Source organism: Balaenoptera acutorostrata, chromosome 9 (assembly GCF_949987535.1).
Source record: "Balaenoptera acutorostrata chromosome 9, mBalAcu1.1, whole genome shotgun sequence".
Lineage (NCBI taxonomy): Eukaryota > Metazoa > Chordata > Mammalia > Artiodactyla > Balaenopteridae > Balaenoptera > Balaenoptera acutorostrata.
The window spans coordinates 24,437,091-24,463,611 of NC_080072.1; the positions used below are offsets into that span (position 1 = coordinate 24,437,091).

Genomic DNA, 26,521 nt, shown 5'->3' on the forward strand with positions numbered 1-26,521 from the left:
ATCGGGAGCGGTTCCCCAGCTCTTAACAGTGATCTCACCATCACGGAGCCGGAACAAAGGGAGAACACAGGAAGGGGGCTCCACCAGCCAATGTCATAGCCCTGCTCCGGGGCCACCAGCGCTGCGTTTGGTAGGAAACTGCAGAATTAGCTCAATGGCTCAAATAGAAGTTTTCCTTTTTCGGAAGGGGAATGAGGGGGCCAAGAAATAGGATGTATCTCCCACAGAGACGGCCACCCGGGGGCCAAACTCCGGCAGCAGCCAGTTTCTTTGGATGCAAACTCCGCGCTGGCACAGGGAAGAATCCTTTTATAGGCTGGGTGGAGGAAATGTTACACTTCTCGCCTCGGTGAGTTCGTCCTCCCAGAACTTTGAAAGGACACAGCTTGGGACTGAGAGAAAGGGGCAGGTGGGTAAAGCTGAAGTTTTCAGCCGCCTTCGCGCTCGGGTCTCCGGCTGGGCGTTGGCCGGCTGGTCCCGGGCGGTGGCTGAGGCGACGGCCCTTCCCCCATCATCCATTCCCCAGCCAGGGGTCTCTCTCTCTCCTCCTCCTCCGGGGGATGCTAAGTCCCCGGTCGGCGGCCGTACTTAGCCTTACAGTGCAAAATGTGCTTGGCGAGGAAGTCGAGGCGGCGCTGCAGCAGCTGAGCGTGGGGGTCGGCGAGGGCGGCCAGCTCCGGGAAGCGAGGCTCGTGGTGCTGGTAGAGGCGCAGCAGCCGGGCGGCCGCGTCCTGGCCGCGGTGCAGCTCCAGGACGCGCCGCGCAGTCCGCTCGCGGAACACGCACACTGACTGCAGCAGCGGCTCGTTATACTTGTCCCACATGCCCGCCACCCGGTAGCCGTGCACCAAGCCCGCCTCATTGTCCAGAAAGACCAGCGCCCCGCCGGGGCCGCGGTGCAGGTTGCTCGTGGCGCGCTGCATGACCCGCGGGTCCCACTGCAGGCTGAAGAGGTTGCTGACAAGCCGGTCAAAGTTGGCCGTCAGGTAGTCGAAGAGGATCAAGTCGGTCCATTGCACCAGGTCTACCAGCTCCGCCCGGCTGCGGTTGGCCAGCTCACCCCCGGTGGCGCGCAGGGGCCGCAGATGGCCGTCCTCAGAGCGCCAGGGCGCGGGCACCACCACGTCCGTGAGGTTGGGCAGCCAGCGAGTCAGGCTCACCACGCTGCCCTCGGTCCAGTGAGCGGCACGAAGCTCCTCCTGCACCTGAGCCCACTGCGCGCCCCGAGCCTCCACCCGGGCCAGTGCCAGCGGCGGCACGTGGCGCTGGAGGCCCAGCAAGCGCGCCAGGTAGTAGGACAGGGCCTCGCCCTGTATCTGCTCGGGGTTGATGCCATAGCGCACGCAGGCGCGGGTGCCGTCGGCGAAGCGGGCCAGCCGGTTGGAGCTGCGCCCGCAGCCCCCGCGCTCCAGGGCCACCACCCGGGCGCCGCGCGCCGCCTCCAGCCAAGACGCCGCCTGGGCCTCCGAGAAGCCCCGGGGCACCTGCTCCTCCAGGCCGCGGCTCCAGAAGACGCCCCCGTGCACCGCGGCGCGTTCCTCAGGCCAGGGCCGTCCGGTTGGCACGTGTCGCCTGCGCTCACCCGGGGGCTGCCCAGGCGGGCCATCTGCGCCCGCCGCCAAGGTGAGCAGCGCTCGGAAAGTTTTCAGGGAGCCGCCGCGGGCGTCCCGCGCTAGGGGCGGGGGCAGAGGGAAGCGAGGCGCGGGCTCCCGGCCGCCGCTCCGGGCCGGGCGCCGCGGGAGTCGGTCTTCCGGCGGCCGGGAGGCGGGCAGCTCGGTCCGCGGCGGCAGGAGCCCGCCCCACAGCGCCAGCAGCGAGCCCAGCGCCAGCAGCCAGAGCCCCGCGGTGGCGGAGGCGCCCCGCATCCTCCTGCCCATGCTCCCCCGGCCGCGCCGGTGCCGCCGCCGCTTCAAGCCGAGCCCAGGAGCCCGGGTCCCGGCGGCGACGCGGGCTCGGCAGCTCGTCGGCTCCGGGGCTCCGGGCGCCTCAGCTCCATCGCTGCCGCGGGGCGCTGCGGGGCTCTGCCCGGCACTGAGAACTCGCCTCGCTGCCGCTTCCCAGCTGCTTTTGTATTTCGCTGTGAGACCCTCCGGCGGGCGCGATTCACAGGCGCCCGGACCACGTGGGAGCGACGGAGGATTCCCCCTCCCCCTCCTCCGCCGCCTCTCCCCGCCCCCTTCCCCTCCTCTTCCCTTTAAAGCGGCGATGGCTCCCTCCAGACGGGAGAAGTGGCTTCACGCTCAGTCGGGGACTTAGGGGCCGGGAGCAGGAAGCCAGGCAGGCGGCGCCCGCGCGGGGGCGTCGGAGCGGGCGGCACAGAGCTGGAGTCGCGCTGGGTGGGTGAGACGCGCCGCTGGCTCTCGCGGGGGTTGGAGTGGTCGTGGAGTCCCTTTGCCTGGGCGGCTTCTGGCCTCCAGCAAAGTTCAGACTAACCCCCAGCACGCTCCCGGCGCCGCCCGGGGTGGATTGGGGCAGGTACCATTGCCTTCTCCGTTTCCGACGGTGGGTGTGATTCACCCTGCCTTATGTAAACCCCTCGGGAGCTCTCCGAGCCACTGAGGAGGTGACTCTAGCCGGGTTAGAAGAACCATCTGCAGCAAACAACTTTGAACCGACACCTCCTTTCCGGAGCACGCTCACCACACTGGTCACTGAGGGCTGTGCGCTTTGAGGTTGGTCGCTCCGCCTTTCCCGAGGGACTCACCGGGAATTCAGCCTCACTGTGCAAGAACCCCTAGGCAGGTTCCATTCAACAAACTGTCCTCGGTTCTGGTCACAGAGCATGAAAATCCACAGATGAGGTCCCGTGCTCACGGAGCTCACGTTCTAGGGAGATGTTCAGGTTGCCAGGAGAGCCTTACAACCCAGGACCCGACTTAGTGCGGAGGAGGGGGCCTTAGAGACCGTTTCTCTATGAAACGATACTATTTTGCCCATGAGGAAACTGAGGCACAGAGATGGGATGGGGCTTGCTCAAGATCCCAGAAGTAACAAGTGGAGAAACTAAAATTCAAATTGGGGTCTCTGGGCAGCATGCCACTTGATTTTCCTTCTATCAAGAAAGTTCACTATTTTTATCAAGTTACCAGCATTCTCGTTTTTTATCACTGTCACTTTATGCCCCAAATGTGATTTTCAATTCAACGAATGAAAAACAAAAAAACAAAAAACAAAAAAGAACAAACCCATATTGCATTTGACTTACTGGTTTAATGGTTTAAGGGAAGAAGTGGTTGGGGGAGGGGTGGAGGAGCAAAATAAATAAATAAATAAATAAAAATAATGAAAAAGAAAAAGTAAACAGCAAACCACATTGTCTTCCAGCCACTTTTGGGTTCAATCCACCAGGAAGGCTCTTGGCTAAGAATCGGCTCTCCCTCTTACCTCTGCGTGAGACCCTCTCCCAGATCTAAACCAAGATTTCCCAGGTGAGACACAAGACGAGGGGTGGGGGGTGGACTCCATCTCTGAAAGCAGGAGTTTGAAATTTGTTTCCTTTCATGTGTTTCTTTTGTCTTCCCCCCCCCCCCGCCCCCATCAAATGCAACTGGGGGTTTTCAACTTCATCAGCTCATTACCTGGCACTGATTATATTTTTTTCTCCAAAGAATGAATATTTTAAGAAATCCTAAGGTTTGTGACTAAGCAGCGGCATCCAGAGAGCACATCTGGGGACTTCCAGAGCTGACCCAGTGTGCCCTCAAGTGTTTTCATATTGGCTGAAGTGTGGGGTCTTTGTTGAATCTCTTCTGCACCCCATGGTGGCTGCCTCATGCCTTTTAATAGATCTTATCTGATGATGAAATTACTATTACTATACTACCTTAATTCATTAAAAGGTACCGTCTTCCTGCTCTGTGCAAGCTCCTTACCCCCATCTTTCCCTACAAGGCAGGGACTATATCTTAACAACTTTCTATTTGTCTTACCACCTAATATAGGATATTGCACTAAAAAGGTGCTCAATAAATTGAGTTTAATTTTTTGTCTTTTGGTTTAACTTCTGAGAATTTTTTTTTTTTTTGATTGCATTGCTTTCAGCTTGGGTAAACTGTAAGCAAGATCTCCACCTTGTGGGCATTAAGTAGAATATCATCTAACTAGAAAGAAGTATACATTTTCAGCAGGTCGGTTAATTGTTTAAGTTAAAGTCTGAGACTATTACTTGGCTACCATGGCCCATGCCATGTCCTGGGGGATATGCGGAAATCCAGAGTAGTTGGTGTCTCTGTCTTTGTAGCTGTTAAAAAAACTATAAGTAACTATAAGGTATAGTTCTGTAAACTTTGTGAGGAGTCTGCCTTGTCTGTTGTTTTACGGCTGCCTGGCACAATACCTGGTACTTAGTGGGTGTTCAGTAACAATTTGCTCAATAAATATTGGAATGTTAATAAGCTAAAGCTCTGCAAGTAGCATGTATCAAGGTATTTTTAAAAAAACTGCTTACCCCTAAAAGATACAAAATAAGAGCTTTCATACATAAAAGGAAAAAAAGATTGGTGACAGATCCACATAATGTAAGAGAAGGAAGCACATGATTTTCAGTCTGGGAGGGATGACTTCAACTCAGATACCTCAAATCCCAGAATCTTCCAATCACATTACCAGCATTGACAAAGAAACTAAAGCCTTAAAGCAGTCAGCTAGGATCTTACACCTCGGAAGATGGACTGACTCTATTGTAGCTCTTAGCCTGTAGCCACAGGACTGAATGCACTGGGTACCAGAACAGGATGCACTGATAGAAACTTGAACAAATGCATTGAAATGCAGAATTACAGAAAACCGCAGAAATAAAAGAGAAACAAAAAACAAACCCAAAGTAGAATGCAGTTTAAATGCATTATATAAGAGATTTTTTTTAGGCAGTGTTTAAAAACACTCCTCTGTTTACCCGTAAGATGAAGACACTCCCATTCTTCTTTACTTCCTGGCCTGAGGACACCCCCCACCTACTGCCATCCCCCTGGGGCTCCTTGGGAGGGCACAGGACACAGTTCTTCACAATGTGTGACCTCAGGCCGGCCCCTCTGGCAGTTGCTTGGGGATGAGGGGAGGTGCTATTCATCTTTCCCTACATAGGAACCTATTTTCACCTGGAGAACTTTCTTCACAGTCCTCAGAACTTCTCCCTGAGCCTCAGCTTCCAATTGCTTCACACTCATCCACAGTCCTGTTTGAAGGATAATCTGCTTCCTTAGAACAGTGCCTCCTGGGGAAGAGAGAGGAGGTGGAGTTGAGGGTTGGGCGCAGGGCAGCAGGCTGGGAGTTGGGAGATTTTCTAAGTCTGGTATTTCCTCTTGCTGGCTGTTTTCCTTTCTGGCTAGTTATTTCCCTTCTATGAGTTCCAGTTTCCACATCTGAGAAACAAGGATAATAAATCCTACCTCCCTCACAGGATTGTTGTGAAGTTCCTGTGAGACGTTGATAATAACCACAACATTAGTAGCAAATGCTTACTGAGTGCTTATTATGGGCTTGCCACAGGACTGAGCCCTGCACATGTGTTCTCCTTTCGCCCTCCCGACCAGTAGTCTTGTCCCCACTGTACAGATGGGAAAACCGAAACTTAGCCAGTAACTGGCCTGAAGTCACACAGCAAGTAAATGGCCGGGCTAAGATTCCAGAATGATGGAGGCCAAACTCTTTGCAAATTGTAGACTACTAGGAAGATGTCAGATATAAAAATTATTGAATTAAATCAAAGTAGATTCAACTCAGATTAAATTTTGCTTTGAAATGTTCTCTGTGGTTGCTATCAAGTGAAATGGTTAAGAGTGTGAACCCCTCAAGCCAGATTATCCAGATTTAAAACTTACCAAGTGTGTGACTCTGAGTAAGTTACTTGACCTCTCTGTGCCTCAGTGTCCTCATCTATAAAACACAGTAATAATAGTGCTGTTGGTATTATTGATACTAATTACAATAATATAATATCTGATGATTAACAGTAATTAATTAATAGTGAAAAACCTTACAGCTTATTGTGGTGATTAAATTAGTTCCTGTATTTAAAACTCTTGAAAGACTATCCAAGAGTCCACTATTTTTATAGTTTTTTTAAAAAATTGAAGTATAGTTAATTTACAATTTGTTAGTTTCAAGTGTATAGCAAAGTGATTCAGTTATACATGTATATATCTTCTTTTTTAGATTCTTTTCCATTATAGCTTATTACAAGATACTGAATAGAGTTCCCTGTGCTATACAGTAGGTCCTGCTTGTTTATCTATTTTATACATAGTAACGTGTATCTGTTAATCCCAAACTCCTAGTTTTTATCATTCCCTCTCCTTCCTGTTTCTCTGCTTCGTTGCCCAGATGGGGGTCTCCTTCTTTTCCTGTTGCTCTCCTCCACCAAGCCTCACTTGGGTCTTGAGAGGCATGATACAGGTGGCGACCCTGACCAGTGCACCCTCTTTATGCCCCAGATGAGCATCTTCCCTGAAAATTTTGCTCCCTTCCTTCCCAGCTGGACCATAGCAGGGTTCCCAGTGCAGCTCTTGTTGAAATCCCAGAGCCTCCAGCCAGCCTTGGGCAGCTGCTTTCCTCTCACTACTCTGCCTCATTCAATCCTAACCTTTCCTGGGTCTTCTGAGTTACAAGCGCCTCCCAAAGACAGAGGCCCCCAAATTCACCCTCTAGATGCTTCTACAAAAGGGAAGAGTGGGAAAGACCATGTCAGGGAGAGGAGTACAATATTCCTTGAAACTGGGTATGACTCCTGCTTTAGCTGTTACTAGCTGTGTGACTTCAGGTAGCTTTCGAGTCTCTCTGGGCTGCAGTTTCATTATTTGTGTTTCCTTCTTCTCTACTCTGTCTTTGCCTAGGGTACATTATTTTTCTGCTTGGGGATCTTTTTCCTTTTCTTGGCATCTCTCTATTTTTCCATGATCCGGGTCTCCCAAGAATTGCGTAACTGTCTCATCTTTACACACCTGGTTGTCAGGGGCAGGTAATATATACACCTGGCTCTAGGTAAATCTTGCTGGATAGCTAGAAGGAGGTCTGGAAACATACAGTCTTTGCAATCAACCTGTCTGCCTGAATGAGTCCCAGTTTTAAGAACACACTGTGTTTCTGGAAAGAAAGTCTCACCCTTAATTTATGGTGAGACTAATAGTTATATGATTCTCTTTATTCCATGTAGCTCTCTTTTTGACCTGCTTTTGGAAAAGATTCCTGTAGCCACTGGTGTTGGAGACCAGAATCTAAAGGTTGGAACACTGGTGAATTAATTTAGTAAATTTTAGAGCAGTTGCTGACACAATCTCTCAGTAATATATCATCATATCCTAGTTACAGGGTATGATGGTAAAAATTCTGGACTGGGCATTTGGGGACATGAATTTCTTTCTCTACTATAACTTAGTTCAACTGACATTTATCGTTCACGTGCCAAAGGCCAAAGAATTGGACGAAAGTGATGGCATCCGATTTCCTCTTGTCCTTCACACCTGCATCAGGAAACATTGGTTGTCTTTTCTTCACCCTTCCCTTTCCCTTCCTTCTTCTTGGCAGGTCTCCATCCTTCTCCCTGTGCCTGGTGCTGGAGGGGTGGCTGAATCCTCTTTGGGCTAAATCAGTCACAGTGCCTTCAACTCCCTTGCCAGTGTTGGGTTTAGGCATAGGCATATGACACCATTCTGGCTGGTGACACCTGAAGGGAAGTCCACAGGGAGGTTTCTGGAAAAGATGTCTGTGCTGTTACAATAAGACACAGAAAAATATGGCACTTTTCTCCATGGCTCAGGTCTAGATTTGAGGCCTGGAACTGGGGCCGTCATCATATAACTGCAAGGAGAGCTAAGTGGACACATTGAGGGTGGCAGAGCCGAAAGAGGGAAGGAACCTGGGTCCTTGGCGATGTCACCAAGCTCCTGAATTAATCCGCTCTGGAGCCACCCTGCCTCTGGAGTTCCCTGGTGGTTTAACGCACTCTGAGTTGGGGTTTTTATTCTTTGCAGCCAAAAGATTCCTAAATGATATACCTCTCACATGGGAGCTTGCAAACCGGAAAGAAGGCAAACATATAAACAGAACTCTTCCATCACACCTGTGCTGCTGGGAAGGCAGTGTGTTGTCATCTTTTGGTACATGTGCTCGGCAGCCAGGCTGAGTCATGCACTTACCAGCTGTGCTGTCTTGGGAAAGTCACTTAACCTGTTAACTCATCCGATAAATGGATGGTGATAACTGCACCTCCCTCGTAATATTATTGTGTGGATGAAATGCACATTAAGCACTTAGTAAGTGCTCAATAAATATTATCGCTTGCTCTAGCTATTATGGAAATGGAAACCACACAAGAGCCCAGAGGAGGGAGCAACTAATTCTACTAGAGAACATCAGGAAGGCTTCACCAGGGAGGCAGATGTGAAGCTGGTCTTGAAGGGTAACTGGGTGTTTGCAGGTCAGGGTCTGGGGAGGAAGAACATTGGGGCAAGCAGAGAGAGCAGCACCTGAGCTCATTTCTTCATCTTTCAGGAGCTCAATTTCCTCATCCTTAAAAGCACTTGAGTGTGCTGGATTAGCTTAATCCTCTTTTGATAAAAGAAACAAATCTCAGGCCCCCTCCCTAGATTGAGAAACACCAGATGGGAGGGTCTCCATGGCCCCTTTATCACTCACCTATCATGTTTCAACCACCCTGGAGAAATTCACTCGACAAACATTTGCCACTGAAGAAAGTGACTCTCCCTGGCTTTGTTGATTTCTTTGTTCATTGCAGCCCAGAGCCTTACCTGCTGCGTAATTAGCAATGCTACGCTTCCTCAGCTTCCCCAGGCTCTGTGCATCTCATCAGTCAGATAGATGCTGAAGCTTAGTTAAGCTTGTAAAGCTTTCTGATTTCCTTAGATGAAAGGTGGCCCATAAGTACCAGGTTTTATTGTGGTGGCTTCTGCCAAGGGTTATTATAAATAGGACTTAGTGCCACGCGGCTGAGCTCTTAGTGTGATAATGTGTCAAGACCAATCAAGGTTGCCGAGAGCAGAGATATTTTCATAATGGTTCCATCATAGGCGGTGGGTGTTCATGGAAGTGGCTGTGAAAAAAAAAGTATTGCAGGCAGTGAAGCCAGACTAGAGGTGGCTGCAAGTGAAATATCGGCAGCTCCTAGGATCTCCATCATAATCATTAGCTGTGTTAGCCTTGGAGCCATTCTTCTGCCATCTCTTCTAGACCGGGCTCAAAGTCGAATAAAAAAATGACGCTTTAACTCCAAATGAAAATATATTCCTTTGCTGCTTTTTAAAATCCATTTACATTAAAATGGTGGCCAGCAGGGAAGTAATTTATAACTGGGGGCTCACTGCAGCATAGATGGGTGTTGTCAGAATAGGGAGCAGCCTAAATGGGAGACAGAGGCACTTCCAGGCCTGGGAAGAGTCACCACTGTTGGACTGAAGATGGGCTGGAGGAATATGCAAAAACAAAGGGTAACTTAGGGGCACTTGCTGGTGGGGAATAGTGAATGGAGAGGTAGCTTCGTATTTCAACAGTGAGGTGGGTGAAAAACCAGGTAGAAGTTCTTCAGTAATGCAGCCCTCGTTAAGAATGTGCTAGCGTCCTGGACTCCGGGTTTCATTGCCCCAAATCAGTTTTTGGCATCCCACAGGCAGACAGTCGATAATACCTGATGATGATGATGGTAATGGTATAACCCCGTTGTTAGCTGAACTTTCCCTGCTCTTTTGAGATCCAGTTAATCTTGACCCAAATTCCTATTCCATGGCCTGGGAGGGTCCAGAAACTTCCCCTCCATTTCTGAGGGTCCCTGGGCCTTTGTTCCTCAAGCATGTCTCTCTGTGTCCACCTCCTGCTTCCATACTTTTTGCTTTGACTTCAACACACAGTAGCATGGATGTGAAGTTCAATGCCTTATCCACAGCACCCTCCCGCCCCGTCCCGGAATCCACTTGGGCCAAAGATATGAGTTTAGTGACTTTACTGAAGATCTGGGGAGGGGGGGGTTCCCGGGGATGTGTGTGGGTCACGTAATTGCACAAGGCCTTCGTCCATCTACCTCTCCTTTCCCTCCTTTCCCTCTCCCCTTTGTGGAGAAACAGGCAAAATTTCCCTCTTCCTTCATGTAACACAGTGCTGCTTCTATTCAGGCCTCTGTAGGATCCCAGCTTCTTCCTTCAGTCCACAGACTGTCAAGGTTTTTCTTGTGATAAAGTCGGGAACAGAATTCTGGTGGACAACACTGAATGATTCTGAGGTACTTTCTACATGCAGTGCAGTGTGTGAGAGCTTTTCACGCACTCGGTCTAGAAGACCTTCCTCCAACCCCCCTCCCCCACCCCCGGAGGTATTACTCCTCCATTTCATTGATGGGAAAACCAGAGCATCATGAGAAGTAAGACTTCTCATTGGCCTGGGAAACTTCTGCTAAGTAACAGAAGAGGAATTCCAACTCTGGTCTGTCCAAAGACAGAAGTTATGTTAACTACAGTGCCATGTGACCTCTGGGGCTGGGAAACACCCTGGCCAGTTAACCAAGGGGGCCTCTTACAAGGGACTCGTCTCTTCCTTTGTACTGGCAGATTGTCTTACACCAGGCATGTTGGAAACAGGTACTTACATCTCTCCTCATCTCTGCTGTGTGACTGAGCCCAGCCCATCTCCTGGGAGACCTGTCATAGCCCAGAAAGCTCCCCGTGGTAAATATCTTATGTAGGGGGATGAGAGGGATTGGAAAAGAAGTAGGCTGGGCTGGCTGACCTGATAGTCCTGAGGACAGCACTCTCTCTGTCTCAGGACCAGAAAAGTCTGAGTTAAGGTTGACAGTGCAAGAACACTCATTACCTGCTATAATTTCTCCTCTGGTTTCACCTCTCCTGAGAACCGACTCAGAGATTGCCACAGGGAATCAGAGAATTGCCTCTCTGGGACTGGGCGTGTTTGTTATGCACCAGGCACTGAGACTCGATCCCTGGTTCCTTTTCACTTCACCAGATGAAAAAGGAAGGAAAAACCCTCAGAGGCCATTTCTTGCCTGCTTGAGTTTAAAGAATGGCTGCATTTTAGTGACAATGTGGGCCTGAGGAGTAGCAGGAGAAGGGCTGAGGAATAATGATGGTGATATATTCCTATAGCTCCTTGCAGTTTTGCTGAGTTCTTTCCCGTGCCAGTCTGGTCGGATTTTTACAACAACCTGCTAGGGAGGGGTAGTTGGGCAGGTGTTAGTGACTGTTCCTATTTTATGAAGGAGAAAACTGAGTTTCAGAGGGTGTGTGATGAGCCCAAGATGCACAGCTAGTTCCTGGCAGACCTGGAACTTGAAAGCACTTTACCTGACTTCCACATAAGAGCTCTTCCATGGCATTCATACCCTGTTTGCTGAGTTTAATCCACATCTGCAGACTCTGTCACTACCTCCGGTTTTCCACATGGTTACATGTCCATGTTGAATGTATGTTACAATGACCATTAAAACTCCAGTCAGGATGGCAGAAAAAGGAACCCAGGGGCAATTCCCCAAAAGTTGGAAAATTTAAAAGCCCCTCTCCCCTTTAATGGTGCTTTCTATTTCTCTTATTAGCTGCTATGACAGAAAGGAGGAGGAAAAGAAAAACCAGAAGGGTTGGGGAAAAAAGAGATTATTTTGAAATCATTTTCTTTGCTTGCCTGGTTCTGTTAATAAACGGAGGATTTAATCAGTAGGAGTCAGAGAGAGAAAGAGGCAGGTAATCACCGATCATTGGATTATTTGCGGGGCGGGGGGGAAATGATCATAAAAAACTCTGAGATGGCAAAGAGGAAATGGTGAGAAACAGAAAGTTTTCTCTTGCTTCTCTGCTCCTATGCATGATACCCTTGCTCACACTGGGCAAAACCAAGCCAAGAGACCAGAGTAGGGTGCTTGACCTTGTTGCCTTTCCCCACTGAGAGGGTCATTTAGTTGGGGATGATGTTAGATCTACACTGCTGTTTAGGCTCAGAGAGGGTAGCTAGAGTACATTCCTCAGGCCCACATTGTCGCTAAAAGTTAAGAAGTCTTCCTGCCTTTCTCTTTCGTAAGAAGGGATATTAGTGCTTGCCTCACAGGAATATTGTAAGAATTAAATGAGAGTATGGGATTAAATAAATATAGCAGGTGAGAAGTTCCAGTACAGTTTCTGGCATATAGTAGGCACTCAATAAGGATTAAAAACCACACATTCAGCTACACAGAAACATGTCTGGGAGGACATACGAAGTGATTAACAACATTACTCTTTAAGAAAAGGTCTGTGGGTGGGACGCACTTTTACTTTTTATCGTATACATTTTTACTTTATCCTCCCTAGAGCATTTGGGGAAAGTATGCTGTGTACGTATGAATGGGTGTGTGTGGAGGCTTAAGTTAAAAGTTAAGCTCAGACATAGAGTAATAAAGATTGTGAGATTTTGATACCCCTGTCTTTGTGTGATTGTAAAATCTGTGCTCACTATACTTGAACCAGTTGAGGTGGCTTTTGTGGCAAGCGACAGAAATGGACTGGCCAAGTCAAGAAACAGAAATGGGATTCGATAGAAGGATGCTGGAGTAGTTCCCAGCATCAATGGAGGACCTGAAAATTGGGCATTGGAAAGCACCAGAACTCAGAAACACCAGGTAGGTAAGCAGGAGGGCCTTCTCTCAAAGGTGCACGTATACAGTGTCTCAGCTCCAGTCACCTCCCATTCGAGTGTTTACATTCCAGGGAGAGGAAATCTGATTGGTCCGTTTGGAGACAGCTGTTTCCACCATTGGCTCACTGGGCCTTTGCCACGTGACAGGGCAGGGAGTATATAAGGGAGCAGTTCTGTGCTGGACCATAATTCTATAGGTACCTACCTCAATAGTCTGTGCTGTTTAATTTTTGAAAAATTATAATCTTGTGTTACTTTTAAAGTAATATTGAGAAACCTCTAACAATTCATAAAATAAGTAGAGCTATACTGTAAGATCCCAACAGAATGTATTTTATGCATCTTTTATAAGGAGCCAATACAAAGCAAAACCAAGCAGCATCATGTGCCTAGTGATACATCACAGAGTGACACATCGGCTTTGGGTCTGAATAAATGTTGATTATGATGGCAAACACCCACGCAACAAAAACAATACTTATCTTTTTGACTCCAACCGTTAGCAGATCCAAAATTTCCATAAATTCGTCTAGCGCAGTCTAGCTTAGGAAGGGAGTTTGAGACCTTTATCAGGGTAAAGAAAAGTAATAGGGCATTTCTGATTTTTTTTTTATCACTAGCTGTTATTTTATGGTGTTTGGGAGGCAGGGAATACAAAGTACACAGAAGGTATGCAGGGTCTACTCCTTGTGTGCGTGTGTGTGTGTGTGTGTGTGTGTGTGTGTGTGAGAGAGAGAGAGAGAGAGAGAGAGAGAGAGAGAGGTAGTATTTCATTGCCCTGGGGCATAATGATTTAGCCAGTCCTGTATAAGGCAAGCTCAAATCCAGACTACATTTTCTATGCTGACCATCTGTGTATCCCAGGAAAGAGGAGCCCAGCTGTGGGCCCCAAGAGGTGGAGGAAAAAGTGAGAAGCAGGGTGTGTGGCCAGTCCCGGAGGGTCTGGGGGGGATGCTCTGTGTCCTTGTAGTGCCTTCTGGCAACATCAGCCCCACAGAGGCAGGCTTGGCTCTCTCCCCTCCTGACAGCCCCATAAGCATCCTTCCCAGTGTCAATAAGTCTTCTCTGGCCACTCTTCCCTTCCTTGTGATTTTTTTCTTTTCTGAGGGTGTTGCTGGGGGAGATCATCAGAAACTACTTATTTGAAGGCAGAAGCCTCATCTCTAACAAACGGGGATTGACTGATAACGCATACCATTTACCAAGTCTTGCTAATAAGCCCGGTAGCTCACATATCCTCACCAACCCTTTCAGGTGGGTTTTTATAGACGAGGAAACCACGGTTCAGAGAGTTTGAGTGTGTTGCTCAACTGGCACAGCTCTTAGATGGTGGAGCCAGATGCACACCTGGCTAGTGTGTCTCCAGGTCACCTGGTCCTAACGCCTCCTCCATGTTGGAAAGCCAGCTCAGAAGGGCCCAAGACCTGGCAGCTCTGTCACCCATCACTGGCTACTCTAGGACCAGTCACAGAACTGTTGAGCAGTCTCAGTCTTAACTACAACAAATTGGGAATTATGATATAATATTACTCCCAAAGCCAGCACTATAATAACATAATTTTAAGCCAAGGCTTTGAGTTTGCCCTTTTGGGCATGTTTGGGAGACCAAGGCCCCAGGACCTGCCAGGACTGCAAACCCAACTGTGGGGGCCCTCCGAGCAGTGCTCTTTCTAAGATGCCCAGGGAAAGCTTTTCTTCTCTCTTCAGCTTCAGACGCTGGGTGTTCTAACCTCTGAAGTTCCTGGAACAGGACCATTAGGCTTGATAGTTTTATTGGAATTAAAAATATTGTGAATTCACAATGGCCTCTGGCCATAACGGGAATAAAAATGGTATTGCTTTAGACGATACCATTCACTAATTAAACTAGTAGAGAATGAAGCAACAGAAATACAACAGCGACAAAAATGGGAGTTGTGGGCTTCAGAATACTCCCCCAGCAGGCAGTTGAATTTAAATTTCCATTATTTTGAGTGAATGTGGCCCTAAGGAACCATGTAGGGATGGATTTTTATGTGATTTCAGGGCATTCCGTCTCTTGTAGGGCAGTAACTTTGATAAAGCTATAGCATGCTTTCTTGAAAAAAAGTATAAAATATATGTATAACTAGGAAAGAATCCAGGAGGACACAGCTAACTGTTAGCAATGGGTTACCTTGGGGAAAGGAAATTTGGAGAGAAAGGACTTTCTTCTTTTTCTTTTAAAATAATTCTGTGTATTTCTGGTGTGTTTAAATTCATGATACTCAACACATATTTTTTGAACAGACTAGAATGATCAAGGGAATGCTTTAGAGTGAATGATTCATGCTTCATGGCATCAGATTATCAAAAGACAGATTAGATAGGTTACCATTAAGAAGCTGCTCCAAATGGGCCAGGAGTTAAGATGGGAACTGTCTGAGCTTAGATGGTAGCTGTGGAGATGGAAAGGAAGGGAGAGGGACTTGAGAAGCCAGAAGCCGGGATGTGATGGTTAATTTTATGTGTCAACCTGATTGGACTAAGGCGCGCCCGCTGATTGGGCTAAGGTGCGCCCCAGATGGTTGGTGAAACATTATTTCTGGGTGTGTCTCTGAGGCTGTTTCTGGAAGAGATTAGCATTTGAATCGGTAGACTGAGTAAAGAAGATCACCCTCACCAATGCAGGTGGGAGAACTTGCTTGCTTGAGCTGGGGCATCCTTCTTCTCCTGCCCTTGGACATTGGTGCTCCTGGTTCTTGGACCTTTGGACTCAGATTAAGACTTACACCATTGGCCCCCCTGATTCTCAGGCCTTTGGAGTCAGACTGAATTATACCACTGGATTTCCTGGTTCTCCAGTTTGCAGATGGCAGATCATGGGACTTCTTGGCCTGCATAACTGTATGAGCTAATTCCTATAATAATAATATCTTCCTAGAGTAATTTTATATTATATATATATGTAATTTTATAAATTATATATATATAATTATATCTATCTATCTATCTCTTATTGGTTCTGTTTCTCTGGAGAACACAGGGGTGTTACCTGAATTGGCTAAAAGCTTGCAAGGTAGTACTGTTTGGATGAAGATGGAGCCTAGATATTGGTGCTGAGCTATGGAGGGACCTAAAGGAGCTAGAATCCTAGTTCTCAGTGCATGGGTGGATGGGTGGATGGATGGACAAATGAATGAGTTCCCTCATAGAAGCTCTTTGCTTTCAGGTTTAGGCCAAACTTCTTTAAAAGCCTACTTAGGTCCTGAGGTTAGGTGGTGATTTCTCATACTCTTCCCCTGACCTCAGCTATTCTTCCCCAAACTAGGGAGGGTTAAGGCCTTTCTAAGATCTGGACCATTTCTGGATGCCTCATGGGGTCAGTTAGGTCTTTTATGTTCTAACTATGAGAACCCGTTCCCCGCCCCCCCCAACCAATGGCTTAGACAATAAAGGAGATTAATTTAAAGCCAAGTAATTAGGAGGTCTTCTGGCTGGTTTGATTTGGGGGCTCACCAGTGTCATCAAGCACCTGGTCTAGTCTTTCAAGCTTTTTGTTCTGCTGTTTGTACAACATCAGCCTGGCTTCCTCTTGGTGGCAAAATGGATACAACAGTTCCAGGCTTTACCCTCACATTATACAGGAGATAGAAAAAACTTGCTTTCCCCTAGAAGTTCCTTGAAAAATCTCTCTAGTCTCACGGACTCAAATTGGGTCTTTACTGAGTCCCTTAGGCTAGAGAATGCTGATTGGCTGATTGGCTTAAGTTACCTGAGTCAATCACAGTTATAAGGGTGGTGGTGTCAATCCATCTTCCCCTCTTTCCCCCATGGCCATGGCACAATGGGGGAGGGATGGAAGCGATGTTAGGGGGTCATCAAGTTCTAGTTTGGGATAATGGAGCAGGAATGGCCTGTGTTTGTCAGTGTGTGGTGAGTGGTGGATGGAGTTAAAAGAGGAAAATGGCCAGAGGAGGGTGGTGGGTTTTCCACATTGGGAAGCAGGACATTTTCCACTGAGAAGCAGGACAGTGAGTGTGGATGTTTGGGTCCAGTCAAGAGCAGTGCCTCTAGAGCTATGGGTAGGGGCTGTAGAGGAGAATGATTATGAGGGTGCCTGAGAAAACTGGGCACGGAGAACTTAGGGTCTAGGGTGCTAGACAAGGGGCTTCCTGGGCTTTGCTTGGCTCTAAGGGAGTGGGTCAGCCGAGGAGATGCCCACTTCCAAAGGCTATGTTGGCATGAGCAGGAAGCTGGTGGATGGCACCCATGGTGGCGTGGAGCGGCGTTACCAGGCAGCATGTGGAGGGACGCGGACCCAGAGCAGCTCTAGGGGCACCGAACAAGTCTATGTAGAGCGCTTGGAGTGTATGGCAAGGAGGACACGCTCCATCACTGTTACAGTGAGTATTTTTACTTTTAATTGTTTAAACTGGTGAGAAGCAGTAGCAGAAATGGAAACAGGAGACTGAGTGATTCAGGACTTCTTCCTGCTTGAAAGTGACAGTTTGGTGAACCTTCTTTTTGGACTCTCTCATCTTAGGGCTGGGAAGGCTCAGGAGTGTGATGGCTGGGATTCCTTCCAATCTGGTGTATGGGAGCTTAAGCAGGATCCAATCTGTCTGAGAAATAAAGACCTATGGCATTACTTGTGTGGCACGAGCGAGCCTGGAGCTGCTCATACAGACAGAACTATAAAATCACATGCACACGTACTTTACATACATGATCCCATTTGAGCCTCACAATACCCTACAAGGTAGTCATTGTTATCACTGTCTGACAGGAGAGGAAAGCCCAGCTTGGAGGCATTCGGTCCACAGCCCAAGCTCCAGAGCTACGATATGGTAGAGATGGTCTTTGGACCCAGCATCCAGCCCCACCAGCTCCCCAACCCCATCTACCTTCCTTACAGAGCTTAAGTTGGCAAGCTATCCCCTCCTCCCCCATGAAGCCATGTGATTCAGGGATATGACCTCACCCTCACCTCTAGCGGAGAGGCTGCTTTTTCCCCTTGACCTAGTTCTGACCATTGATATCCTCCTGATGGGATTTTGAGAGAAGTTTTCTTACTTCCAGAGGAGAGCTATAGGAATAGTTTCCCTCTTCTTCCTCCAGATATTATCACATCTGGATGAGACATTCGGAAGTGCTGCAGAGCCTCTTGCTACCCACCTCAGGACTAGGCCAGTACTCAAGATGGCAGAGCCAAGATGGAGAGAATCTGGGTCCCTGATGGTGGGGGGAGTCACTAAATAACCCATCGTAGACGCCTCCAGATACTGCTAGTTGCCTTCCTAGGGTCCATTCTGCTCGTCTTCCTTAGTCACAGAAAATCTATATTGATGGATGTAGCAATGTACCCAGATATAAAGCCACATTTTCCAGACTCCCTTATCAATGCAAGTAGCTGATAAACTGTTAAGTGGCCCTTTGCCCTGCCCCTCTTTATCTTCCTACTTCCTGGGATGTGGACATGAGGGCTAGAGTGTAGTAGCCATTACGTAATCATGAAGCTAACTTGAGGATGGAAGCCATGTGCTAAAGATGGCAGCACAGAAAGTGTGGGGCCCTGCTGACTGTGGAGCTGCCATACCAGCTTTTGACTGTTTATATCTGGGCTGCTTTTCTGTGGGAGAAATATAAACTTCTGTTTTATATAAGCCACTGTTACTTGTGTTTTCTGTTATATACAGCTGAGTCTAATCCCAGCTGAGAAAACTATATAGTTCTGAATTTCCTGCTGGGTGAGAATTAATTTCCTTAATACCTAAACCGTTTGGAGTTGGGGTTGCTTTTGTGTGCAGTCAATAGCTTCCGAATTGTTTCCTCTTCGAAACCTATACTGTTCACATCTGCGCTACATAGCCACCTATAACATAGGGCTGTGTTCTTCAATTCTCCATTATTCTTGGGGTGAGGGGTCCTCACGTTAGGATACCCACCACTTTCTATGATGTTTCCTGCCTCTGAGTCCCATCTTTGGGTAATAAATAAGTTCCAGAAAGCCCAAACAAAAAGCAAATGTTCTGGCTAGCTGCTACAGGGGTGGTACAGCACTGGTGGGGAACCCAAGTGGTTTCTTTGGCACTGACCTCAGACTCTCAGAGTAATACCTCCCACCTGAGCAGGGTCTGGCTTTCAATAGCCTCCTGTCTATTCCATCACTTTCCCCACTGCCTGTCCCTCCTCGGTTCCTCTGCCCAGACCATGTGGTCTGCCTCCCACACAAATCCTCAGGGAGAGGAGCTTTTAATAACTGGGGAGGCAACTATTGACTCAGGTTTTGTTTGTCTGCCACTAAGTTCACATTTAATAAATGCAGGATTCTTGGCTTAATAGGCTGGTCATCATCAAAATGGCAAATTAATTATTCAAAGCTGTGCTTGAGATAGACCAGAGATGTAGCCGAGGTGGCCTCTCTTGTTCCTAATTCACAGTGAACTTTGCATTTCTGGCCAGTCAGTATTTATTTAAAGTATAATAGCTATCTTGTTAAACTCAAGTCTATTAAATCTAAGTGAAGGTCAGGGATTCGTACTGGAGGGTGGGGCAGCTTTTAGTCAGTCTGTGCTGAGAGCGTCCCAAACCACCCGCTTCATTGCTCCCATCTTGCTGTGTGGTTGCCAAAGCCAGCTCATAAAGTATGGCTAGATTAATCATTGTTCATTATCCAGGGGCAGAACCACCTACCATCCTTAGCCCAAGAAACCTTCCCTTGGATATAAACCTGTAATGTAATGATAATAATGACAACTACCACTTAGCAAGGCCTATTGTATGCCAAGTGCTTTAGATCCATAATCTCCAGTTCTCACAGCAATCCCAATCTACAGATGAGGAAATTGAGGCCTAGAGGGGTTAAATAATCTGCCCAAGGTCACACCTTTGTTAAATGGCAGAGCTAATTGACAAAGAGTTATTTTTGTTAATTAGCTCCAGAGTTTGGGGGTTCAAACACAGGTTGTTAGGGTTCTAACACCCATGCTTCTCTTGCTGCAGAGACTCTGACGCCTTGAACATGTTTTTTTGTGTCCCAGCAGAAGGGTTCTGTCCCTTGCCTCTTGGCTCAGAGCCTGATTACCTGAGCAGTCTGTTTGACCTTCCACCTACTCTCATTCCCCATTGAAGCCCCCTAGACTTGCTCCACCTTTACATGGCATGTGCATTGCCCTCCTCTGCTCTCTCGGTGCCTCTCTGAGGCTGATGTGAGAGGAGGTCATCCTGACCTACCTTTGGGCATCCCTCCTGTTTCCAACCCTATGTGCAGGGCTGCAAGATTTGTCACCACATTCTAATGAGAAGGAACAAAATTCCCAAGGAGAAAAAAAAATTTTAATGTATCTGAGCCACTTTTCTAGATTCTCTGTTTGAGTTTTCCCCACCCTGCCTTGTGAGCCCATCTGAGCTCTTTCAATGTGGGCCTTTGGCTTACAGCTGAGACCCAGCAACCCTCAGTGGAGGGAACATAAGGCACGAACAGCCAACTTCCTGGGGACTTCAGTACAGCTCACAACTTAGGATCCAAGATTCCTTGTTTGGACCCATGGCATGATGTTTTTGAGCAACCAGGCCACATGGTTCAAACCAAGGACCTGGGCTTCCCTGGTGGCGCAGTGGTTGAGAGTCTGCCTGCTAATGCAGGGGACACGGGTTCGAGCCCTGGTCTGGGAAGATCCCACATGCTGCGGAGCGGCTGGGCCCGTGAGCCACAACTACTGAGCCTGCGCGTCTGGAGCCTGGGCTCCGCAAGAAGAGAGGCTGCGACAATGAGAGGCCCGCGCACCGCGATGAAGAGTGGCCCCCGCTCGCCGCAACTGGAGAAAGCCCTCGCACAGAAACGAAGACCCAACACAGCCAAAAATAAATAAATAAAAATTAAAAAAAAAAAAAAAAAACCAAGGACCTAATAAAAGGATACTCTGTTCAGCTTCTACTGAAGACAGCCACTTGTTTTATTCATCCATTCACTCCACACATATGTGTTGTATGTCTCTCTTGTATCAGGCACTGATGTAAAGCCTGAGGTCTTTGACTTCATGTGAGATAGTCCTGGAATCCCAAGGGTAGGAGAGAGGAAGGAGCACTGACTGGACAGAGAATTGGTAGACCTGGGTTTGACCAACTCTCCCGGTTTGTCTGGAACTTCCCCAGTTTTAGTACTGCATCCTGGACGCCCCTCAGCATCCACGGATGGTTGGTTGCCCTAGTTTGAGTGCCAGTTCTGCCATCTACTAGTCAGTCAGCAAAGGTATACTTCTTGAGGGCCGACTGTGTGCCAGGCAGTGTTCCACTGCTGTGAGAACAGCGGTGAACAAAGTGGAGTCTGTACTCAAGGGGCCCCCTTTCAGTGCCAGTAAATAATACAAGCAAGGGGCTTCCCTGGTGGCGCAGTGGTTGAGAATATGCCTGCCAATGCAGGGGAGAGGGGTTCGAGCCCTGGTCTGGGAAGATCCCACATGCCATGGAGCAACTGGGCCTGTGAGCCACAATTACTGAGCCTGCGCGTCTGGAGCCTGTGCTCTGCAACAAGAGAGGCCGCGATAGTGAGAGGCCCGCGCACCGCGATGAAGAGTGGCCCCCGCTTGCCACAACTAGAGAAAGCCCTTGCAGAGAAACGAAGACCCAACACAGCCATAAATAAAATAAATAAATTAATTAAAAAAAATAATACAAGCAAGATTGCTTTTGGTATTCGAGGTCTTTTGTGTTTCCATACAAATTGTAAAATTTTTTGTTCTAGTTCTGTGAAAAATGCCAAAATGGAGCTGGAAGAATCAGGCTCTCTGACTTCAGACTATACTACAGGGCTACAGTAATCAAGACAGTATGGTACTGGCACAAAAACAGAAATATATATCAATGGAACAGGATAGAAAGCCCAGAGGTAAACCCACGCATCTATGGTCACCTAATCTATGACAAAGGAGGCCAGAATATACAATGGAGCAAAGACAGCCTCTTCAATAAGTGGTGCTGGGAAAACTGGACAGCTACATGTAAAAGAATGAAATTAGAACACTCCCTTAACACCATACACAAAAATAAACTCAAAATGAATTAAAGACCTAAATGTAAGGCCAGACACTGTAAAACTCTTAGAGGAAAACATAGGCAGAACACTCTGACATAAATTGCAGCAAGATCGTGTTTGACCCACTTCCTAGAGTAATGAGAATAAAAACAAAAATAAACAAATGGGACCTAATTAAACTTAAAAGCTTTTGCACAACAAAGGAAACCATAAACAAGACGAAAAGACAACCCTCATAATGGGAGAAAATATTTGCAAATGAAGGAACTGACAAAGGATTAACCTCCAAAATATACAAACAGCTTATGCAGCTCAATATCAAAAAAACCGAACAACCCAATCAAAAAATGGGCCAAAGATGTAAATAGACATTTCTCCAAAGAAGACATACGGATGGCCAACAAACACATGAAAAAATGTTTAACATCACTAATTATTAGAGAAATGCAAACCAAAACTGCAATGAGGTATCACCTCACACGGGTCAGAATGGCCATCATCACAAAATCTACAAACAATAAATGCTGGAGAGGGTGTGGAGAAAAGGGAACCCTCTTGCACTGTTGGTGGAACAGCTATAAACTGATATAGCTCCTATGAAGAACCATATGGAGGTTCCTTAAAACACTAAAAATAAAACTACCATGTGACCCAGCAATCCCACCACTGGGCATATACCCAGAGAAAACCATAATTCAGAAAGACACATGCACCCCAATGTTCATTGCAGCACTATTTACAATAGCCAGGACATGGAAACAACCTAAATGTCCATCAACAGAAGAATAGTTAAAGAAGATGTGGTACATATATACAATGGAATATTATTCAGCCATAAAAAAGAATGAAATTTGGTCATTTATAGAGACGTGGATGGACCTAGAGACTGTCATACAGAATGAAGTAAGTCAGAAAGAAAAAAACAAATATTGTATATTAATGCATATATGTGGAATCTGAAAAAATTGGTAAAGATGATCTTATTTACAAAGCAGAAATAGGGACACAGACGTAGAGAACAAACATATGGATACCAAGGGGGAAAGGGGGAGTAGGATGAATTGGGAGATTGAGGTTGACATATATACACTACTGATACTATGTATAAAATAGATAACTAATGAGAACCTACTGTATAGCACAGGCAACTCTACTCATTGCTCTGTGGTGACCTAAATGGGAAGGAAATCCAAAAAAGAGGATATATGTGTACGTATAGCTGATTCACTTTGCTGTACAGTAGCAACTAATGCAACATTGTAAAGCAACTATACTCCAATAAAAACTTTTAAAAAATACAAGTAAGAGCAAATAAGATAAGGTATGTCTAAAAAGATAAAACAGATACTGTCATGTAGGTTGACTGCTTGGTGGGCGGGGCCGTTTTAGATAGGAAGGTCAGAGAAAGCCTCAGTGGCGGGTGACAATGAACAGACACAGGTAGCCATGTACAGATCTCGTGGGGGAAGATTTCCAAGCAGAAGGATCATCAAGGGCAAAGGCCCTGAGATGGGAACAAATCTGGCCAGGTTTGAGATCAGAAGGATGGTCAGAGTGGATGGGTACAGGGGAGGCGGGAGAGGGAAGGAGGAGGATGTTGGAGGATTAGACTGGGGTCAGGTGATAGAAGGCCGTGGGCTCTGCACTAGGTATGTGCCCTGGGGGAAATCACTGTCAGAGGAGCAATCAAACGTTCAGAGAGGTCAGGTGGAGCTAGAAAACACAGTTCATAGGGTTGAGGTTACGTTTCCTAGCTTCCCCCACAAACCTGCTTTCTATGTTGGGTTTTCTATCTTGGTAAGAATATCACCATTCACAGAGTTGTCTGGGCTCAGAACTTTAGTGTCATCTGGGTTCCTGCTTTCCCTTCCACCTCTTTCCACATTCAGTTAGTCTCCCAGTCTTGTCAGTTCTATCTTCCCCTCAACCTCACATCTATTTCCATTTCTCCATCCTCCCTGACCTGCTCGGCTAAAATGTCTCATCACCCCTTATCTGCAGCAGTTTCCTGACTGATCTTCTTGCCCTTAATTTCTTCCCCGTTATGGTATGTGTTGCCAAAGCTCTTTTTCTAAAACATAAATCCTTGCACTCCATGACCTTGCTTAAGACAATAGTACTCAGCATATTTTCCCAAGCTGCAAACTTTCCCAGAAGCAGACTCTGAGGTGAAGATTTGTATACAGGAAGTTTACTGGAGAGTTTTTTGGGGTGTTTTGATATGGTGAATTACATTAACTAATCTTGTAGTGTTGAACTAACCTTGCATTCTTGAGATAAAATCTACTTGGTCATGATGTATTTAGTATATTATATTTATATTTTATTAGTATTATAGTATATATTATATTTATAATTATAGTCTATTATCCTATTCTGTTATATCATATATATTATATTTTATATAGTACTAAATTCAATTTGCTATTGTTTTGTTAAGGATTTTTCCATCTATGTTCACGGTTTTTATATTTTGTAATGTGTTTGCCTGGTTTTGGTAAGAATATATAACAGTGGTCTCCTAAAATGAGGAGAGACTGGATTAGGGATAGAAGTGATACGGCAAGGGACTCCTGTTTTTCATTATAAGACTTTTAGCACTGTCTGATTTTTAATTATTTTGCTTTAGTACATGAAAATCAATTTTTTTAAACACTAAAAAACAAAACCAAACCAAAATTCAAACCTATAATTTTCCATGACTTGATACTGGTGTGGGGTTTTTTGTTTGTTTTATTTTTATTTCTGTTTCGGAGTGAGTGGTAGAGAAAGGCCTTAGGTGGTTGCGGTTGGGCTGGGTAACAGTTGAAAAGTAGGAGTAGGTAGTCCTGGACTTGAGGCAAGGTAATCATTGCCACATGTAAAGCCACTTTCTGTGCCAGGAACTGTGTTGGCCCTGTGCATTACCTGATCTAATCCTGACAAGAGCCTGTATCAGTTAACTATGGTTAACATAACAAACCGTCCCCAAACTTAGCGGTTTAAAACAACAAGTGTTTATTTTGCAATAAACAGTAATGCAGCAGTCTCCCTTGCCAGAAGCCAGAGGAGATGGATGGATTAAAGAATGCAGAACTTTTGTGCCTGCGTGGCCCTTCCCTTCCTATAACTGAATGCTAAAAGGATGGTTTAAAAGAGGACAATTTGTACTAAGTAGGTGCATGGGCTCATCTTATCTGTTGATGGTACAAGATACAAAAGGTCATCTCTACAAATGTGATCGGCGTTCTACCATTTGAACTGGGCAGTTATTCTTTGGTTTCACTTGGGGTCACTCGTGTGACTGAAGTCATCTGCCTGTGTGGTTCAACCAGGATAGAATGGCCCAAGATGGTGACCATCTGGTGGTCACAACATATATGGTGATTAGCTGGGGCTGCTGGCTGGGGTATCTCTGTTCTCCTCCGTGTGGCCTTCGCAGCAAGATATCTTAGGTTTCGGGGCTTCCCTGGTGGCGCAGTGGTTAGGAATCCGCCTGCCAATGCAGGGGACACGGGTTCGTGCCCCGGTCCGGGAAGATCCCACATGCCACGGAGCGACTAGGCCCGTGAGCCACAACTACTGAGCCTGCGCGTCTGGAGCCTGTGCTCCGCAACGGGAGAGGCCGCGACAGTGAGAGGCCCGCGCACCGCGATGAAGAGTGGCCCCCGCTCGCCGCAACTGGAGAAAGCCCTCGCATAGAAACGAAGACCCAACACATCCAAAAATAAACAAATAAATAAATTTATAAAAAAAAAAAAAGATATCTTAGGTTTCTTAGATGGTGGTAGCAGTACTACAAGGGCAAGCCCCAGTAGTGCAAACACTGAGGTTCCATTGGCATCCCATTTGATGATATTCCATCCGTCAAAGTAAATCACATGGCAAAGTCTAGTGTCAATATGAGAGGAGGATATGCATGGGCATGGGTACTGGGAGGAGGAATTCATTGGGGGCATTCGATGTAACAATTTGCTGCAGAATGCTTTGAAGCGAGCATTTATTATTATCCTTATTTTATAATGAGGAAACCAAGTTAAATAGCTTGCCCAAGGTCCTCACTCATGTCTGGCAGGGAACTCTTCTCTCTTCAACTCCAAAGCCCACACCTTAACCATTGTAGTGTCTCTGGTGCCCTGTCTTGACATTGACTTCTTTTGCATGGTCCATTGTCAGATTACTGATTGACATGGTGTTGAGTCTTCTAGTCTCAGGTCTGCTGCTGGTCTCTTGTGTGTCTGCCCTCGACCTCAGTGGTCCTCCAAGAACACACACACACACACACACACTCACATGCACTCAAAAGAACAGTATAAACATGATTGACTCATGTTCTCCCTTTGCACATATTCCCTTAAAGGTACTACATCGTACTTCCCACTCTCACTTCCTTTATGTATGAGGCCTGGAGAGAATGAATGCCTCATTACATTTGCAGAGATAACCCTTTGTATCTTGTACCATCAACAGATGAGATGAATCCATGTACCTACTTGGTACAAATTGTCCTCTTTTTAATCATCCTTTTGGCATTCAATTACAAGAAGAATATGGCCAAGCAGGCAGAAAAGTTCTGCATTCTTTTTTTTTTTTTTAAATGAAATCTGCAGTTTTTTTTTTTTAATTAATTAATTAATTTATTTATGGCTGTGTTGGGTCTTTGTTTCTGTGCTAGGGCTTCCTCTAGTTGTGGCAAGCAGGGGCCACTCTTCATCGCGGTGTGCGGGCCTCTCACTATCGCGGCCTCTCTTGTTGCGAAGCACAGGCTCCAGACGCGCAGGCTCAGTAATTGTGGCTCACGGGCCCAGTTGCTCCGCGGCATGTGGGATCTTCCCAGGCCAGGGCTCGAACCCGTGTCCCCTGCATTGGCAGGCAGATTCTCAACCACTGCGCCACCAGGGAAGCCCAGTTCTGCATTCTTAAACC

General features: G+C 46.9%; 2 protein-coding genes across 4 annotated transcripts in view; one reads left to right on the plus strand and one right to left on the minus strand.

Annotated features, from left to right (window-relative positions):
• Positions 1-563: 563 nt before the first annotated feature.
• FJX1 (four-jointed box kinase 1) lies at positions 564-2,145 on the minus strand. The gene has a single exon (XM_057553634.1). The coding sequence runs from the start codon at positions 1,875-1,877 to the stop codon at positions 564-566; it is 1,314 nt and encodes a 437-aa protein (XP_057409617.1). The 5' UTR covers positions 1,878-2,145.
• The window catches only part of PAMR1 (peptidase domain containing associated with muscle regeneration 1), a 170,282-nt gene continuing 145,244 nt past the window's right edge, over positions 1,484-26,521 (plus strand). The window contains exons 1-2 of one of the 3 annotated variants that reach the window (XM_057553630.1): positions 1,484-1,623; positions 3,325-3,428. The gene's annotated coding sequence lies outside the window, so the exon portion shown is untranslated. Of the gene's footprint in view, positions 1,624-2,272; positions 2,673-3,324; positions 3,429-26,521 lie in introns of those variants that run through there. The other 2 variants (XM_057553631.1, XM_057553632.1) reach the window with 2 other exon arrangements.